Genomic DNA, 19,448 nt, shown 5'->3' on the forward strand with positions numbered 1-19,448 from the left:
TTTCTTTTAACCTCGCTTCCCATTTGTATCAAATATGACACATTTACTATCAGGATTCGTCATAATTATAATCTGTATAATTATACGCGTATAATTGTAAGCGTATGAGCAGACAGATGTATATAATTATATACATCTGTCTGCTCATACGCTTTATAAGGCAAAATGAGAATTAATTGGCAGTCTTCTTCTTCTTCCAGGATGGAGGTTTGATTTTCAAGTGCTTGAGCTTGTTGTGTGTGTAGAGTGCCGCACTGTACGCGAATGTATCTCCGCACACATTGCACTTGAACGGACGCAGCCCGGAGTGGGTGTTCAAGTGCTGTTCCAGACTTTTTTTGACCTGCAATAATACCGAAATGGTCACTGTACACCGATTTTTGAAAATAGGGTCAGAATGATCCATGTTCTTTTGTAAAAAAATCCGTACACATATAACTGTGAAGTGTGTTACTTACCGTAAATTCTTTTCCGCACACATGGCACACGTGTTTCTTGGCCGCTGCCTTCTTGCCTCCATGTACTTTTCGCTTGTGAAGTCTCAAGTAAACCATTGTTATAAACTTCTGTAACAAAAAATAAAATCATTTTATATTTATTCAAATGTAAAAAAAAAAAAAAAGTGTCAAGGAACATTGTGCTCTCAAATCTGTTTTGTTTTATTTTACTAAATACGAGTGTTTTGTGACTAAAACCATCTAAAAACATTAGATAACGCCAAGGATATTGCTACATAGTGTTATCTCAGTGCAAAACACAATATTTCAGTGAAATTCTAGCAGTGCATACCTACCCTCCAAAATTTTTTCCAACAACTTTTTCCGAAAGTTTAACGATTTCTTCCCTATTATGAACAGTGTAACCTAGATTACTTGTTACCTTATGCCAGCTAATAGCAATGACTTGCCGGGCATGGAAAACCAGGTGCCCGTGCAAGATAAACCCACTGGTTCGCCAAACAACAACAAAGGATCTCCAAAGAAACTTGTACAACAAGTATTCCACCCAGGCCTTTTTGTGAGCAATAAAAAGAATGATAACCCTCCTACTGCTACATCCAGTGTTCCATGGCAGAGAATACCTGAGCAGCGGAAAAGAATTATCTCACCAACATCTCAGACTCCCACTGCAAAAATTCTCAAACAAACAAACAAACGTCAGCCAAACCCAGTAAACAACAGTTACTCTAAAGAGACAACCACAAACAACAGCTTCACAGGATTGGAGATTGATGTGGAGGAACTCAACGGGAATACCTCAAACAATAACACTACACCGCGAATATCAAAGCCGCCACCAATCATCCTGTATGGAATTGAGGATCTGAAAAAACTCACAGAACTTATAGAACAAGCTGTTAGCAAGGATACCTATTCTTACAAAGTCATCTCAAAAAATGAACTCAGAATATCAAGCAGGTCAGTTGAAACTTACAAGCTGCTTATTGAACATATTAGAGGTGCCGGGCTGATTGGCCACACTTTCACTAGGAAAGAGGAACGAGCTTACAGAATCGTTATCAAGAACCTGCATCACACTACACCTAAAGAGGCAATTATAGAGTGCATAGAGTCAACAGGAAATAAGGTGCGAGGTGAGATTGTATTTGCCAAGCGCAGAGGCACGAAGGAACCATTGGACACATTCTTTGTCAACATTGAGCCCTCAGTCAACAACAAAAATGTTAAAACCATCAAGTATATCTACAATCAAAAAGTATCAATAGAGGACCCTAGAAAGACAACATCTATCCCCCAATGTATGAGATGTCAACAGTACGGCCATACCAAAAACAACTGTATGAGACCATTCCGCTGTGTGAAATGTGCAGGAGGACACAAAACTTCCGAGTGTACCAAGACTGATAGAAACTCACCGGCCACATGTGCCCTTTGTCTAGGAAACCATCCAGCCAGCTACAGAGGCTGTGGTGTCTATCAAGAAATGCTAGCTAGGAAGAAAAACAAAAAACAATTTGTGACAAAACAAGACAAAGTTAACTACATAAAGTCAAATGATACCCAAACACACACACAACATGATGATCAAGTAACCAAGGGGCAACCTAGTCTGCAAGCGTTCCCTAATAACAATCATGGCCGCATGCTGTACTCCAATGTGCTTAAAAACAACAGATACTCCAATGATGATCATCATCAGCCAACACAATCATACAACAAACCACAAATAAACATAACCCGTGAAGAAACTCCCACCACTAACATTATAGAACGAATGGAATCTCTTATATTAAAGCAATCAGAAGAACTAAGATCAATGTTACAACAGATTGGCAACTTAATAGGCCTAGTCACAATGCTTATTAGTAAAATTCAACCATAACTATAATTTGAGAATAGCCACCTGGAATGTTAATGGGTTGGCAGCTAGAAAACACGAACTAGAAATTATGATAAAATCTAACAAGCTAGATGTATTACTACTATCAGAGACACATTTAACTGATAGCAACAGCTTCAATCTGAATGGATTCTCTTGCTATGTCACTAACCACCCTGATATGACTGGCCACGCTGGGACAGCTGTTATTATCAAGAACAGCATTCAACATCATGAGCTACCAGAATTCAGACGTGACTATCTGCAGGCAACCTCTATTTCCATAGATGACTGGCAAGGTCCGCTAATATTGTCCTCAATCTACTGTCCTCCGAAACATATTATAAAAGAAGAAATGTTTGGCCAATATTTCAAAAAGCTGGGAGGCAGATTCATAATGGGAGGTGATCCTAATGCAAAACATACTTCCTGGGGATCCAGAGTCATAGTAACCAGAGGACGTGAACTAAAAAAGTGCATTGAAAACCATCAGTTACATGCTATTTCTACTGGAGAACCTACATACTGGCCAACCGATATTAACAAACTGCCAGACTTATTAGATTTTTACATTACAAAGGGAATATCAAACCTCTATCACAGTGTAGAGTCATGCTTAGATGGTTCATCAGATCATACACCAGTATTGATGACAGTAAGCACCACAATTATCCATAGGCCTATACCATGCACCCTTTACAATAAGAAAACTGATTGGAATGCATTTCAAGATTATATTGAAGATAAGATAAATCTCCGTATCCCGCTTAAAACCGAAGAGGACATAGACAGAGCATTGGATGACTTTATAAAGCTTGTTCAAGAAGCGGCATGGAAATCAACTCCTAGCTTGCCTAGAGAATCCAAATGTAACCTCTCTGTAGAGCTTCGAAATAAAGTGGAAGAAAAGAGAAGATTGAGAAGAAGGTGGCAGCAAAGCCGGCACCCATCTGACAAGTCCTTGTTTTATAAAGCAAAAAAACAACTCAAAAAGTACATCCATGACTTGCAGAATGAAACTCTTCAGGATAGACTAGAAAAAAGTGACGCTAATAGAAATGATGAGCACTCATTATGGAAACTCACTAAATTTCTCAGCCAACCACAAAAACATGTGCCACCCTTAAAACGCCCGGATGCCACATGGGCAAGAAGTGCGAAGGAGAAAGCAGACGTGTTTGCTGATTTTCTACAAAACGTATTTAAAACAAATGAGTCAGACGACCTGTCAACTGAAGAAGAAATAAACGAGTTCCTACAGAGCCCGCAACAAATGTCCTTGCCAATAAAACCAGTCTCCCCAAAAGAAGTTGCAAGACAGATCAAAGCCCTAGAAAATCTTAAGGCCCCTGGGTTCGACCTTATTACTGCAGAAATCCTAAAGAAGATAACACCTAAAGGAATAACACTAATAACAATAATATTTAACGCCATGCTAAGATTGCAGTATTTCCCACCATTGTTAAAAGTGTCACAAATCATCCTTGTCCACAAAAATGGAAAACCACCAAATGAAGTCCCATCATACCGGCCAATTAGTCTCCTGCCTATTCTATCGAAACTGTTTGAAAAACTTCTCCTGAGTCGACTTAAACCACTACTATTTCAAGAAAATATCATTCCCGACCACCAATTCGGATTTAGACCTCACCATTCTACCATTGAACAGGTACATAGAGTTGTTCACGAAATAAGACAAACATTCGAAAAGAAAGAGTTTTGCTCCGCTGTGTTCCTGGACATACAACAAGCATTCGATCGTGTCTGGCACGCAGGCCTTCTCTACAAAATTAAGAAGGCACTCCCAAACACAGTCTACATGTTAATCAACTCATACTTGAACAACCGCCTCTTCCAAGTGAAATTTGGCGAGGAATGCTCCGCATTGCGCGAGATTGAAGCTGGCGTACCACAGGGCTCTGTCCTTGGCCCGGTCCTATACACAATATTCACCGCTGATATTCCGCAGTCTGAAGATATCCTGTGTGCCACCTACGCGGACGATACCGCATGTTTAGCCAGCAGCCCAAATGCTGTCATAGCATCAGAAAAGCTACAAACTCACCTGAATAAAATAGATCAATGGCTGGACAAATGGCGCATCAAAGCAAGCCCAAGCAAATCTGTACACATCACTTTCACACTGCGCAGAGGTGACTGCCCACCTGTAACAATGAAAGGGGAAATCCTGCCACACAAGGCCAGTGTCAAATACTTGGGATGCCACCTGGATCGTGGTCTCTACTGGAAGACGCATATCCTTGCAAAAAGAGACGCTCTGAAAATCCGATACAGAAACTTGCACTGGATGCTAAATAGGACCTCAAGACTGTCCCTCTCAAACAAAATTCTTGTCTACAACAGTGTACTCAAGCCAATCTGGACTTATGCAAGCGAACTCTGGGGGTCCGCCTGCGCAACTAACATACAAATCATACAAAGATTTCAAAATAAAGTGCTCAGAAACATATGTGCTGCTCCCTGGTTTACCAAAAATGAAGAAATCCATGAGTACCTGGAAGTGCCAACAGTAAAAGAGGAGATCGAAAATCGCATAAAAAGCTACAAAGGCCGCCTTGAAAGGCACATAAACCCACTGGCAATAGAACTTTTAAACACAGAAAAAGATGTTGTACGCTTGAAGCGTCCTAACTTGCTCAACATAAAGTGATACTCGCATATTTAAAGTGAAGGTGTTGTCAGTGGACAACTCTTCCCCATCGACATGAAGTCATCACATCTGATAAAGGCTAAACAAGCTGATGGCAGATATGCATTAAGAAAAAAAAAAAAAAAAAAAAAAAAAAAAATTTATTCAAATACAAGTACGCAATTGACCTAAAATCAAAAACAATTAATACTAATAAATTGCAGTGGATTTAACCCTTTAATGGCAGAAAACTACTTTTGCAACACTCTATGCAGTTATTTACGTACAACGCAATGTAAAATGTACTCGGCATAAGTTTAGTAAGGAATAGTAGATACCATAGGTATTTACCTGATCGCACGTTTCACACTCGTATCTAGGAATCTTCATATGTGTGGAGTCTATGTGGTTCTGAAGAGCTTGTTTGTTGATGCTTTTAGCACCGCAGTGGTCGCATTCGTACCTGAGGAATGATTTAACATGTAAAGGGTAACTTAGTAAGTATAGGTACTTATATCTCTGTGTCTGGATTTATAAAATAACCTCTATGGCACTAAAATCATTTTAAATTTTTTAATGAGTTATTTTTCGCTTGAAAACAAACAAATGGATCCATTTTCAGTCATGCTTGGTGGACCACAGTGTACCTGGGTACCGCGTGTTTCTTGGACGTCTGCAGATGCTGTTTGAATATTGATTGCGTTGGGAAGTGTTTGTCACACTCCACGCAGTACGCCGGCGGTCTGCCGTCGTCCACCTGCAATGTTTGCAAGAATAGATTTGAGAAGATTCGTTTGGAGGCAGCAGTGGTAGCTAAGTGTAAGCGCCCGCTTCTCACGCCAGATATGCGGGCTCGAATCCCGGCGTTGAAATGTACCAATGAGCTCTTAGGAATTTAAGTACAATGTATACCATCGCTCTGTGAAGGAAAACATCGTGAGGAAACCTGTATACTTATCTAGATTTATGTGAACCCACCAACCCGCAGTGGACCAGCGTGGTGGGAAATGGTCTAAGCTTAGGAAGGAAGTTTAGACCTTGGAGATATGAACAAGGGTTCCATTCGAGAGAGCCAGGTGCAGGTACTTACACTCCCACAGAGAATAGAATGTCTGTTTATTAAAATTAGCATTTTTTTTCATCACAAATTTCTTTATTATTAAAAGGAGACTAAAGATAATTCTGCTTTAAAACTAGCTTTAGACTACTGATTTGTATGATATCTCTGGACGGTAAGCGATTCTAAACCAGAACTCTAATATCTTTAGTCCACGTTTTATAATAAGGAGGCAAGAAGATAGATAGATAAATAGAATATTCTTTATTTGTACATAAGAACAGAATTTATAAAGCTTATATACAAACACGTAGGTACAAAAAAGGCGGTCTTATCGCTAAAAGCGTTAAAATAACATTTTATTTAAGTAAGTATTAAGTAAGTATATCACTTACGTTGGTATAGTGAGTAGTCTTCATGTGAAGTGTTAATCCCTGTCTGAATTTAAATTTCTTATCGCAAACATTGCACTCGTACACTGGCGCGAGGCCCTGATGTCTTCTGTAATCATATATGTAATCATATAAGACGAATTAATGCATAAAACTGATTTTTATCCTATGTAAGGTACTATACTAAATCCCTGTAATTATAAAACAAAGACTAAATATAGTACTGGTTTAAATCCGACTTTAGGCTACTGATTTATATGAAATCTCTCGACTATAACCGGTTCTAAACCAGATCTTTAGTCTACGTATTATAATAAGGGACCATGTTGTGTACTTACTGCATATGTTGTTTGAGAGAGTTAGCAGAGTTTAATGTTTTATCGCACACATCACACTTGAGTTTCTTCACGTGAGCTCTCCGCGTGTGATTCACGAGTTCGTTGTAACAGCTGAAAAGAAAACAGAAGTATACTATAATACAGGGTGTGGCAAAAAGCGTACACTAAGCCGAAACGTTAATTATTTCTTGGAGTACCAATAAAGAGTAAGTACTCTATCTATCTAAAAGAACGGCTGAATAAAAAATATGTAATGTGGATTGTGTGTAAATAAGTACCTGAAACGATATAAAGTCTGTTTTTTTAATCTCAGATACCTACTAAATTGACATATTCTGAACGGTTCATCAACAGTCGATTGTCCCGCCAATAGAACGATACGTCACTTAGTCTATGCCTGTATACGTCAGAAATTGACCTATTGTGAGGAAATACTCACGGGAATTCATCATTGCACTTTTTACACTCAAACTTCTTGTGGTTCCGTTGCATGTGCCATCTGATTTGCTGCTCTCTGTGGTGGCGGTAGTCACAGTAGCGACATGCGTAATATCTGTCAAAATAGATTTTCAATTTCATTTAGATTTTTCATAGATAAAGAATTAATGTCAAGACACATGGTGCAACAGTTAGGAACTAGACGGAGACTGCAAATATAAATCATCATTATAATAATAATATGTGGGGACATCTTCACACACGGCCATCCGACCCCAAGCTAGGCAGAGCCTGTGTTATGGGTATCGGACAGCTGATATATTTACACAAATACATAGATAGATAGATATTAAATATAAATATCAACACCCAAGACCCGAGTACAAATATCTGTCTTTAAACAAATATCTGCCCCAGCCGGGAATTGAACCCGGGACCTTCGGCTCAGCAGTCAGGGCCACTAACCACTACGCCATTCGACCGTTCATTACAAATAACACCCCACTTCTACCACTGAGCTCTTATATCAAATAAGTTTGGTAAGAAGATTTGTGACTTAAGTCATTGGTACGATGGTTGTCATTAGGTTGAACTTAAAACAGTTTGACAGTAAACAATATGTGGACCTTTTTGCTGTGTTGGACACTCCGTCTTGTCCGTATATTGTTAATCTAAGCCACAGAGTGTAATAGTTTGGACTCGGACTGACCTGAAGTGAGATTGCACATGTGCTTCACACGTGCGCTTTTCAGGAAATCTTTGTTCACAGAATAAACACATAAATTGACCATTTTTCTGCAAAAAAAACAAAAAATATATCAAAACCTGTGGACCTTTCTAGAGATAGGGGTGGTATTTTACTATTCATTTTTTTCTAGACATTTACTTATATTATAATCAAATAACATTAAACACTCATTAATTATTAATTATACCTAATATTACCATATCATGCAATTCCATGTGTTTGTCAAATAATTCCTTCTTTGAAATTGAAATACTGCACTTTTCACATTTGTAACTTTTACCAACATACAATGCCGATTTCTTCATGGTCTCCCTGTACTCCAGCATTTCTGATTTGCTAAATATTTTTATGTCATACACATATTCATTCTCAGGTAGTGACGAAGAGGGCTGGTCGGTGTTGCTATAAATATAGCTATTGTTGACTTTTCTGGATGATTTGGGACTATCCTCTGTTGTAATAAGTCTACTGGATTCAGGAGGCATCTGTTGGCAAAGCGAGATTTTTATTTGAAGAACAAAAATGTTGTACAGCTCAGCTAAGGCAATTTACTTATATCATAATAATATGTGGGGACAGAGTAACAGAGTCTTTGTGACTAATTATGACTATGGACAAATAATTTTACTGTACAAAAAACAACAGTTCGTTTCATATATTTCATATCTACATGTGCATTATTACTCTGGGCAGTCAGTGACTGCCAACCATACTGACTGGCTAATCAGTTCACGTAAGTGATTGTATAGAACAGAAAATAAAAAAATATAATTATAAACGAACAAAAAACCCGACTGCAAGCTAAATAGATGAAAATAAGCCCCAATGTTAATGGAAAGTATCGCAGGCGGGGACCTCTAGAGGGCGCTATATTATTTTAATGTGACGTCACATAGCCTATAACTATCGCGCAATCAATACCCTTCTAACGATACCTCATACATCAAAATCTATCTAGCCGTTTAGGCTACAGGAGGCCACAAAGAAACAGACAAACATACATAAAATCGAAAAACATTACCCTTCTCCTTCCCAGTCTGGTAAAAATACCAAATTGCATAGTTGTATAGGTTTTATGGTGGGTTGTTGTTGACATTACCTCATTATCATCAGACTGTTCTTGTTCTGTATATTCTGCTGACACAGCTTCCACTCTCCACGGAGTCAGGAAGCTCTCCGCATCAACTGTCCCCTCCATCTTGGGCCCCGAGAGTGGTTCTCTATCATCATCATCACTGACGCCATCACTTGTATCTTCATTACCTACTTTAATACTTGTTTCATCAAATTCTATTTTCACTTCAGTGGGAGATATGTTTACGTCAGTTGTGTCATTGTAAGTCAGGTCATATTCGGCATCAAAAGTGTTCTTCACATTGGAACAAGTTAGCGGTGAAAGGGTGTTAATATTGATTTCCTGATAGAGTTGGATTGCCTGTAAGGATATTAAGTTGATTTTAAAATTAATAAATACTATTGAATGAGGAATGTAATAAAAAAATATTTTTTTTTTTGATACTTTATTGCACAAATATGAAATATAAGTGTACAAAAGGTGGACTTAATGCTAAAAGCATTTTCTACCAGCCAACCTACAGGAGGATTATTGTCTTCAACAAAGTAAAAATTTAAGTAAATGATACTTGCATTCTCTTGTCCCAAGCTGGATATTACAGCCATTGCTTTTAGAGCTCTCTCTCTGAACTTCAGCGTTTTAGTTAGTATTGCTTTGCATTCATAACATATTCTGTCTTGAACTAAAAACTGAAATATGGATATTATCACAGACCTGTATTTTAGTAGATAACGCAAGTGCATGTACTTCGCGTGTAAAAAGGAAGTGAAATTATCTTCCTTTAGTGCAGTGTCATTAGGGACGTTCCTAAACTAAATCATTCAAGTGACGTGACTGACGTGACAGTAGGTATAAAAATAATGGCATGCTTGGTTTCTATACAAGGAATGAGACAAGCATTGTCTATTCAAATACAGGTCTGTGGATATTATACATTTTAAAAATGGGTAAGTATGTGTGTGTGTGTCTGTGTGTATCTACACAATCAAATTCACTCATTCCTTTGAAAATTCAAGGAAGAATTACTTGTTATGACAAGGTTCCATGAAATTGATTGTTTTGTTATGATTTATGATTATGAATACATATACAAGAAATAGGTTAGCTTACTTACAGAAACTTCTTTGCAGAGATATCTTAGTTCAGGGAGATATGCTTTGATTGGATAGAGACGGCGGTCGCTGCTCAGACATGTGGTGCAACAGTTGGCTCTTATAAGAGACAGTATGCTGGGAGCTTGCAATACCTTTTCGCTTCTTGTGTTGAACATTTTAACGACACACAAAATGTAAACAAGAACCAAAGGACACGAGCAATTAACGAGTATTTATTTTGTCCTCTGATCACTTAGCTGACAGTATACTGTATCCTTTTTCGCTGAGTTTGAATAGAATATTGTGGATAATTTCTATAAATGCGAGCTTCTTTCAACTTAAACTTTATTTTCTATTCTATTCTTGTTTTGTATGGCACTGTAAGAGCGTTTGACTGTTTTCTGTTTTGTAGTTTAGCTGTCGGTTATCGCAAACTTTCAACTTTTGATTATACTTGTACGGTGTGTGTAAATTCAGCCAATGTCACGTGTGTAATAGGAAACATAGCAAAGTAATTTATTTATTTTACTCTGTGGTTCATTCATAAAGGCGCCGCCACACTAGCGGACGTGGCTTACAGACGTGGCTGTCAGCCGTGACTGATAGTGTGCACGGTTTTTGGGACAGTTCGTGCCAGATCACTCTCGGACGTCTGAAAGCTGGACAACTGACAGCGTCCGTAAGCCGTGTCCGCTAGTGTGTCGGCTCCTTTACTCTAGCGAGGTCTCTGTCACAGAAGAACACACTCTTAGGTCTGTGCACAGAGTAGGTAATTGGTCTGTGTGACTTCTGTTCTGTCTGTACCTCGTCTGTACAAACTTCTGTTTCGGTTCGTATGATTTAGTTTATTTGCTCAGTCTCAGTGGTTTGATGGTTTCGGTCTACGGTGTTCCTTCAATTTCTTCTTACTACTTTCTTCGCAAATTTAGATAAAATTACCTATCCACATCTTCTTACAACAGTTTTGAGACGTTATTTTCAGTGGATAGTACGTTGCTCGCGTTCTTAGGTTCATGTTTACATTTTGTATGTTGTTAAAATGTTAAACGCAAGTAGCACAAACGTATTGCAAGCTCCCAGCATACTGTCTCTTATAAGAGCCAACTGTTGCACCACATGTCTGAGCAGCGACCGCCGTCTCTATCCAATCAAAGCATATCTCCCTGAACTAAGATATCTCTGCAAAGGAGTTGTTGTAAGTAACCTAACCTGTTTCTTGTACCTACTTACACTGAGTTGTACAAAGAACTTTAAAACTTTAAGCTAATGTCCTTTTTACAACTCAGCATTATTAGTTAAAACAACAATTTCAATACAATATCATCAAACCCATAGAACAATGCGGACTCTGGTGCTGCCGGTACTGTCAATTGCCTGGAAATAGTTCTTTTCTAATCCAGGGTTTTCCTTTCATAAAATGCTATGAATGAATTTTCTAAAATGCGATGAGTGATGATGAATTTTTGTTAAAAACGTTCTTAAACCCAACACCTGATGATGTGAACGCAGGAATGAAGTCATGTTTTTAATTTACTTATATTCAGTTTTCAGCGGACAACAGAATATGTTATGAGTGCAAAGCTATCCTAACCAAAATACTGAAATTCAGACAGAGAGCAGAAGAAGCAATGAATGTTTTACTCAGCTTGGGACAAGAAAATGCAAGTATCATATTATTTTGAATATACAACTAATCACAAAATGAGCCTACCTAACCTACAGTTATTCTTACAGTCAATGAAAAAAAGTTCGGAAATGAATATTGACAGCCTCTCATCTCTAACTTGTTCCAATATTAAAAACACATTTGATGCTGAATATGACCTGACTTATAACATCATTCCAATTGAATTGAAACAAGAAAGTGATGAAGAAGCAAGTATTAAAATAGAAAATGAAGTTACAAGTGATGGCATCAGTGATGATGATGATAGAGAACCACTCTCGGGGCACAAGATGGAGGGATCACCAGTTGATGCGGAGAGCCCCCTGTCTCTGTGGAAAGTGGAAGCTGAGTCAGTATCAGCAGAATGTAAGGAAGAACAAGAACAGTCTGATGATAATGAGGTACTTAATGTCTAATCAAATAATTTTAACATTTAAACATGTCTACCACTATAAAATATTATTATTTTACCTCTTCATAACTGCCCGTTGTCCCCAGAAGCCTTCAAAATCTCTAGCCTCAGAAAATAAGCCCTTAGCTTCAAGAAAACTCAGCAATAGCTTCATTTATAGCTTTACCGACCACCAGCCCCCGTCATCACTAGCTGAGAATGAGCGTGCGTACGACATAAAACATTCAGTAGTGATGCAGAACTGACTGCATACAGGGAGGCCAGTAAGAAACCGACCTTGGCTGGCAGAGTTTACAAATGTGAAACGTGCATTATTGCATTTGCGAAAAAGGAATTATTTGACAAACACAAAAAATTGCATGATAAGGTAAAAATTTTATACATACATAGGTACATATGCTGACGACTGTAATCCTTAAAGGGGTGAAGGAAAACATCGTGAGGAAACCTGCACATCTCTAGATTCTAGATGTGTAACCTCAGTGCTTTGTGCCTGAGTACCAATGTATAGCGAAGAGGACTCTAATTACCCCTTCGGGATCACAGTCGTGAGCATATTTGCTCTAATTCTATTGAATAAAATTACATTAAAATTTTGTCTAGGTCCTTAACACTGAATATTTTGTAACCAAATGCTGAAACTCTGATAGCTTCACATAACACTAACTCAATCTCGAGAAAGTTTCCACAGGTTTCAATTTATGTATTTTAATATTATTTTTTTCAGCTAAGGGGTCCATTTATGTGTCGCTTCTGTGAACTGAGGTTTACATTGAGAAGCGCATGTGAAGAACATGTAAACTCTCACTACAGGTCAGTCTGATTACTAACTCTTATTATGAGTTGTGAGTCTTATTAGAGTCAGCGTCACAATAGCTGTAGGGTACACTTTTGAACTTTTTCAAATTAAGTTATCGTTTATTTTTTAATTAAAAATAAGACCACCCTTGAGGTAGCCCTAATACAACAATAAAAAACCGGCCAAGTGCGAGTCGGGCTCGCGCACAAAGGGTTCCGTAGCAGCAAAATTACAGTTAAATCAACCTATCTCAAAAACTATAAGAGATACTTTGATCAAACCAAAAATCGTTGAAAGAGTTAATTAGCATGCATCACCTCTATTTTTTTTAGAATTTTATACCCCGTAGTTATGAAAATAGAGGGGGGGGGGCATACTTTTTACGACTTTGAGAGCTGATATCTCAAAAACCGTTCACTTTAAGAAAAATGTTTTTTAAAAAACTTTATATCATTTTAAAAGACCTTTCCATTGATACCCCACACGGGTATGTACATCGAAAAAAAAAATTTCATCCCTCAGTTACATGTATGGGGGGCCCCACCCCCAATTCTTTTTTTTACTATTTAGTGTCATATTTTTGTAGCGGTTCATACAACACATATTCCCATCAAATTTCATCACTGTAGTACTTATAGTTTCCGAGTAAATCGGCTGTGACAGACGGACAGACGGACAGACGGACAGACGGACATGACGAAACTATAAGGGTTCCGTTTTTGCCATTTTGGCTACGGAACCCTAAAAATATCATCAAAATCGGTCAATAACTGGTGAAGATATCGGTGAAAATGGTTCTACCTTTTTTGGCATAAGATTTATTATATTGTGGCCCATGGCTTATTTTACGTACTTTACAGTACGGTACGGTATAGGTAGTCGTGTGGTTCTACCTTTTTTGGCATAAGATTTATTTGCCTAATCTCGTATTGCATAGTAACGTTTGGTCAAAGTCTCGTTACGCCGAAAATCGTATGGCATAAATCTTGTTTAGTAAAAAGTTATTTCGCATAACATTGTTTAGCCTAATAATGGTAAGTATGGCCAAATCTTGAATAGCCTAATAATGCTATGGCATAGGTTTATACAAAGTAATAATATTCGTTTGGCTTTAACTTTGACGGAGCGTCTCCCTACATAGCGCAAACTGGTGCCTTGTATTGTTTCCGCTGTTTGGAAAACGCTCCGCTCCGCTTCGCTGCGCTCCGCTTTGGTTTTGATGAACATGTGAACCTAACACGGTCCTCCTCGCTTTGCTCGTCGTCGCACCTATTTTTAGGTTTCAATCTCATGGGGTTTGTAATAATTATATTGGTCGTTAACTTTTGATTTTTTGATCATACATAATCGTGATTTTCGGGATGTAGGAGAAAAATACCACAATTTGTACATTTACTACATACTTAATATATTATTTATTAAGATAACATTACGAGAAACAAGATTATACATAGGTATAGACGAACATAAATTTGAGCAAACGAAACTTAGGTGTTTAAAGATTGTGCCTAAAGAGTTTTAGACGAAACGAGCCTTATGCCACATAAGTCTTGGCAAAGTGATGGTTCGGCCAAAAAAGTTTAGACCATACGAGTTATGCGAAATGAGTTTTGGTCAATAAAGAATATGCGAGATGAGCGGAACCCGTGAAAATACATATATATACATATACATTATACAAAAAATATACACAGACGAATTGAGATCTCGTATTTTAGAAGTCGGTTTATAAAAAGGGGTTCTTTGAGTTTAGAAATGTACAACAGTGTATAACTAGTTAGTTATAAAGCTGACTGCTCAATCAAAAAATCAATATGAAATGGAATATTTATTTTGACAGACATTACACATGTCGCTTCTGCGCCTATCGTCACCACAGCGAGTCGCAAATGCAATGGCACATACGTCGATACCACAAGGCACACGAGTGTAGAGAATGCAATATTAAATTTACGTGAGTATTTGAACGAAGAAGAAGAAAGAAAATGTTTTTAGTTCGTAATATTCCGATTAGGGTTTCGTTTTTCCCGACCTTTTTCTGTTCCCGGGAAACGGGAATTTTTTTCAAGATTTCCCGGGAATTCCCGGGAAACGGGAATTTATTTTAAATGCTAGTTTTCGCTATTTTCGGGTATTAAAACACTTACAATTAAATCAAATATACTTTTATAACTCTTACTTTTATTTCTCGTATAGGTAGAAAAAAGCAACAGTCAGATAAATTAACAACCAAAATTATAATGATTTGTTTTACATGCAAAATTATTTGTTTTTCTTTATTGTAAATTAAACCAAAGGTATTATGATTAACAGTTTGAAAATAATATTATTCAAAATTAATTACACTTGAGGCAATGTTTTAGAAAAATTTAATTCATTCAGCGATTTATCGCTCAACCTACTTCTTATTTTAGTTTTTTCTCTGCGTTAGTAATTCTATAAAAATAAACGCGGACACAAAACCGGGACATAAAAAATATATAATAATAAACAAACAAAAACCCGACTGCACGCTAAAAAGGTGAAAACAAGTCCTAATGTTAATGGAAAGTATCGTGGGCGAGGACCACCAGAGGTTTCACCATTTAGGTGAATGTTACTTAGATACTTTACATTCACCTTTTTAGCGTGCATTCGGGTTTTTGTTTGTTTATAATTATATTTATTATTTGTAACTTTTTAGTTGTTTTTATTTTATGAAATTTTACGTCAGTAGTCGGGTTTTAGTTCATGAACATTTTTTATTTCAATAATTTTGGTGTTGTTAATTAAATACCTACAATATGCATATCTTTGGAATGTGCAAATCAAGCTCATTCATTTGATACCCCACACGGCATAGTTGAAAAATATTATTTTTTCGATCATCACGTTATGTCCTCTAGAGGGCGCTATGTACATTTTAATGTAACGTCATCGCGCCATCAATACGCTTCTAACGATACCTCATACATCAAAATCTATCAAGCCGTTTAGGCTACAGGAGGTAACAAAGAAACAGACAAACATACATACATACATACATACAATCGAAAATCATTACCCTCCTCCTTCGGCAGTCGGGTAAAAAATATGACAGGCGTCACACTACCGTTAGCTTTTACATACTCTGGTCACATATGTAAAAGTCGATATTTTTTTTGATAAATAAAGATGAAAATATAGCATAGAAGCGATAAAAAATAATACCCGGGAATTCCCGGGAATTATATTTTTTTTCCCGGTTTCGGGAACACGTCAACACGGGAACGAAACCCTAATTCCGATGCACTTTTAAATGTAGCTGTAGGTACCTCAATATTGCAGACGGTGACATTAAGCTACTCAAAGTATGTTTTACTTATATTAATAATAATAATAATATGTGGGGACATCTCACACACGGCCATCCCACCCCAAACTAGGCAGAGCCTGTAATATGGGTATCGGACAGGTGATATTTGTACACAAATATATAGATAGATACATCTTAAATATAAATATTAACACCCAAGACCCGAGTACAAATATCTGTCACTAAACAAATATCTGCCCCAGCCGGTAAGCGAACCCGGGACCTTCGGCATAGCAGTCAGGGTCACTAACCACTACACAATATTCTGACAATATATTATTCTAATATTCTGCTGCCAGTAAGTGTAATAAATGAGTTCTGTTTTGTTTCCAGCCGTTATTATATGTACAACAAGCATTTGAAGAGAGTCCACGGGGAAGTGATACAATGTGATTTTTGCAGCAAAATCTTTACCGCAAAGGAAGCGCTTAAAAGACATATTACTAAGTAGGAATTTATTTATTTGTAAACGCTTTTTTGTGCACATATACAACATTACTAAGTACGAATATATTCATTTGTAAACGCTTTTTTGTGCACATTTTACCATTACAGATCAACACATTTAAAAACACAGATAATGTATTGCATCTTTCTTACTTAGCACAAAAGGTAAACAATCTTTGTGTGTCTCTTTATTTGAATTTATTTAGAGACTAGTTTTTTTAAAATAAACCTTGTTTTACAGTATATGGATATAAAGAGACAGATATAGATTTAATGCCGACATTAGCTTAATGCTCCTTTCTGTAACTTCATATATTATATATTACAGCATTCATCAGGGCCTCGCGCCTGTGTACGAGTGCAATGTTTGCGAGAAGAAATATAAATCCAAAGTAAATTTCAAAAATCACACAAAAGCTGCCCACAGTACCAACGTAAGCATAGAATACATGGAATATTTAAAATATGTATAAGAAAAAAATATTATGCAATTTATTAAACAGAATCAGAATCAGAATTTATTTAATAAAAAGAGATTACAACACCAATTACAGTGGTCTCCACACTAGGGTAAATAAACATTTGATTAGCTATACTTACTTGGGTTTTTAAAATTATTTTTCTTTGTGTCACCTAGGGCTAGTTTCACTATACTCTGCTAGAGCATTAACACCCCTGTTAACGGACTGTTAAGGTTAGTCCACCATGCTTTAACAGCACGTTTATTCCCTCAACAATAATTCGAAGAAGCCTGATTAGACTGTAACTAACAGAGTATGGCGAAACTACGCCTTAAAAAGTAAAGTTATTAGATTTGTTTCGGTTCGGAAAACTATAACTATTATAACAATGCATTTACATTTTAAAGTAAACAATAGTAAGCGATTAAAAGTTGATAAGTACAACTATTATTAGTGTACGTACCTCGTTATAAAGTGAGTGCGGGTAAATCTATTGTTGCAAACATTGCAGGACGACGCCGCGCCGCCGGCGTACTGCGTCGAGTGTAAACAACATTTCAAAAATGAATCTATATTGAAACTTCATCTGCAGATGTCCAAGAAACACGCGGCGCCCAGGTACACTGCGGTTCACTAAGTGTGACCTTTGTGAAATGGTGGTACATTATGACTTTTGACAAGTAATTCTAATATTCTACGTCCAAACAATAAACGATTTCATATCATTTCATGACCAAAGGTCGTTTATTCACCAGGGGGTCTAGTATAGGTTTGACAGCTTGGCGAAAACTATAAAAGTTTACGTTTTCTAGCATACTAAGTGGCGCCTCTTGCGGAAACTACCGTGAAACTTTTGCATCTGCAATCAAACGTCATAGGACTCACGTTATATTTTACAAAATAATACATAAATTACGAATAGCTTGTACCTACATAACTTTGTAACTCCGTTATATCATTCCTCAGGTACGAATGTGACCACTGCGGTGTTAAAAGCGTCAACAAAGCAGGTCTTCAGTATCACATAGACTCCACACATATGAAGATTCCTAGATACGAGTGTGAAACGTGCGATCAGGTATATTATACCTATGGTACTATTGCTTACTAAACTTATGCCGAATACATTTTTCATCGCGTTGTACCTAGTACCTAAAAAGTTAAAAGGGGTTCAGTCGTCTGGGAATTTATTAATACATACTTCTACTCGTATGTACACATATGAATAAATAATAATTGAGTTATTATTTCTTACAGAAGTTTATAACAATCATTTCCTTGAGGCGGCACAAACAAAATGCCCACGGAGGCAAGAAGGCAGCGGTCAAGAAACACGTGTGCCATGTGTGCGGAAAAGAATTTACGGTAAGTAACACACTTCACACTTATATTCTAAAGGAAAAACTTTATGAGTGTGTACGAATTATTACAAAAGGACAATGATCCAATCTGACCCTGTTTTCAAAAATTGGTGTACAGTGACCATTTCGGTATTATTGCAGGTCAGAAAAAGTCTGAAAGAGCACTTGAACACCCACTCCGGGCTGCGTCCGTTCAAGTGCAATGTGTGCGGAGATACATTCGCGTACAGTGCGGCACTCTACACACACAACAAACTCAAGCACTTGAAAATAAAACCTGAGTCCTGGAAGAAGAAGAAGAAGACTGCCAATTAATTCATTCTACCGCGCAGGTATCTGACCATCCCTGAATTTAGGGCGAAACAGATATCATGAATGAACAAGTTTATATAGCATTATTAGTAAGTTCATCTCAGCAAAGTTAACCTAAATTCGTGGGGGGCAGATAACTGCGTCGCAAACAATAAATCTTAAATAAATAATTTTACCACAGATTTATACCTACACTGTTTTTTTTCTTTTTTGCTCCTTTCGTTACATGTACAGACACCTAAAGAGATATTTATACCACCCCGCAGCATAAACACTTTACGATCTACTGAGGGAATCTGATACTTGGCATGAAAAAATGTAATTTGTGTGTACCTAACTGGTTACCTGGCTATTGATAACACAAATCAAAGCTTAGCGGCAAATCATCCTAAGGTGAGCTGGGAACGTCCCATCCGTACCTTGCTATCATGCACCTGTCCTGTAATCTACACTGCAAGCAAGTATCAAGAAAGCTGTTTGGGATGCCATGTGGCGCTCCTAGTCTACTATTTCTTGCCAGGCCG

At 37.4% G+C, this 19,448-nt stretch overlaps 2 protein-coding genes across 5 annotated transcripts; one reads left to right on the top strand and one right to left on the bottom strand.

The window, feature by feature from the left end:
* Positions 1-127: 127 nt before the first annotated feature.
* LOC105392717 (PR domain zinc finger protein 10) lies at positions 128-10,509 on the bottom strand. Of its 4 annotated transcripts, XM_048624170.1 has the most exons (11): positions 10,153-10,509; positions 9,611-9,727; positions 9,063-9,398; positions 8,161-8,448; positions 7,925-8,010; positions 7,217-7,330; positions 6,778-6,888; positions 5,638-5,747; positions 5,342-5,453; positions 459-566; positions 128-343 (listed from the first exon to the last, which is right to left on the bottom strand). In XM_048624170.1, exons 1-9 carry the CDS (start codon positions 10,306-10,308, stop codon positions 5,392-5,394), a joined length of 1,380 nt encoding a protein of 459 aa, XP_048480127.1. In that variant the 5' UTR covers positions 10,309-10,509; the 3' UTR covers positions 128-343; positions 459-566; positions 5,342-5,391. The 4 variants fall into 4 exon arrangements, with proteins under 4 accessions (XP_048480127.1, XP_048480130.1, XP_048480128.1 ...); XM_048624173.1 differs by lacking the exon at positions 9,611-9,727; XM_048624171.1 differs by lacking the exon at positions 128-343 and having other exon boundaries at positions 457-566.
* Positions 10,510-10,949: 440 nt separating this feature from the next.
* LOC105392713 (zinc finger protein 431-like) lies at positions 10,950-19,116 on the top strand. Its single transcript, XM_048624274.1, has 13 exons — positions 10,950-11,327; positions 11,677-11,793; positions 11,867-12,199; positions 12,300-12,391; positions 12,439-12,577; positions 12,938-13,023; positions 14,850-14,963; positions 16,677-16,790; positions 17,119-17,224; positions 17,763-17,869; positions 18,218-18,329; positions 18,509-18,616; positions 18,754-19,116. Exons 1-13 carry the CDS (start codon positions 11,172-11,174, stop codon positions 18,925-18,927), a joined length of 1,758 nt encoding a protein of 585 aa, XP_048480231.1. The 5' UTR covers positions 10,950-11,171; the 3' UTR covers positions 18,928-19,116.
* Positions 19,117-19,448: the final 332 nt, after the last annotated feature.

Source organism: Plutella xylostella, chromosome 11 (assembly GCF_932276165.1).
Source record: "Plutella xylostella chromosome 11, ilPluXylo3.1, whole genome shotgun sequence".
NCBI classification, from domain to species: Eukaryota; Metazoa; Arthropoda; class Insecta; order Lepidoptera; family Plutellidae; genus Plutella; species Plutella xylostella.

What these genes read in the sequence shown, in the direction of transcription:
- LOC105392713 (XM_048624274.1), top strand. Translation starts at nt 11,172, where the DNA reads ATGTTAAACGCAAGTAGCACAAACGTATTGCAAGCTCCCAGCATACTG. An exon ending in AACAGTCTGATGATAATGAG is followed by an intron (nt 12,200 to 12,299) that starts GTACTTAATGTC and finishes TGTCCCCAGAAG; the next exon opens with CCTTCAAAATCTCTAGCCTC. An exon ending in AAGAAACACGCGGCGCCCAG is followed by an intron (nt 17,870 to 18,217) that starts GTACACTGCGGT and finishes ATCATTCCTCAG; the next exon opens with GTACGAATGTGACCACTGCG.
- LOC105392717 (XM_048624170.1), bottom strand. Translation starts at nt 10,308, where the DNA reads ATGTTCAACACAAGAAGCGAAAAGGTATTGCAAGCTCCCAGCATACTG. An exon ending in ATCTCTGCAAAGAAGTTTCT is followed by an intron (nt 9,728 to 10,152) that starts GTAAGTAAGCTA and finishes TCCATATTTCAG; the next exon opens with TTTTTAGTTCAAGACAGAAT. An exon ending in AAGAAACACGCGGTACCCAG is followed by an intron (nt 5,454 to 5,637) that starts GTACACTGTGGT and finishes ATCATTCCTCAG; the next exon opens with GTACGAATGCGACCACTGCG.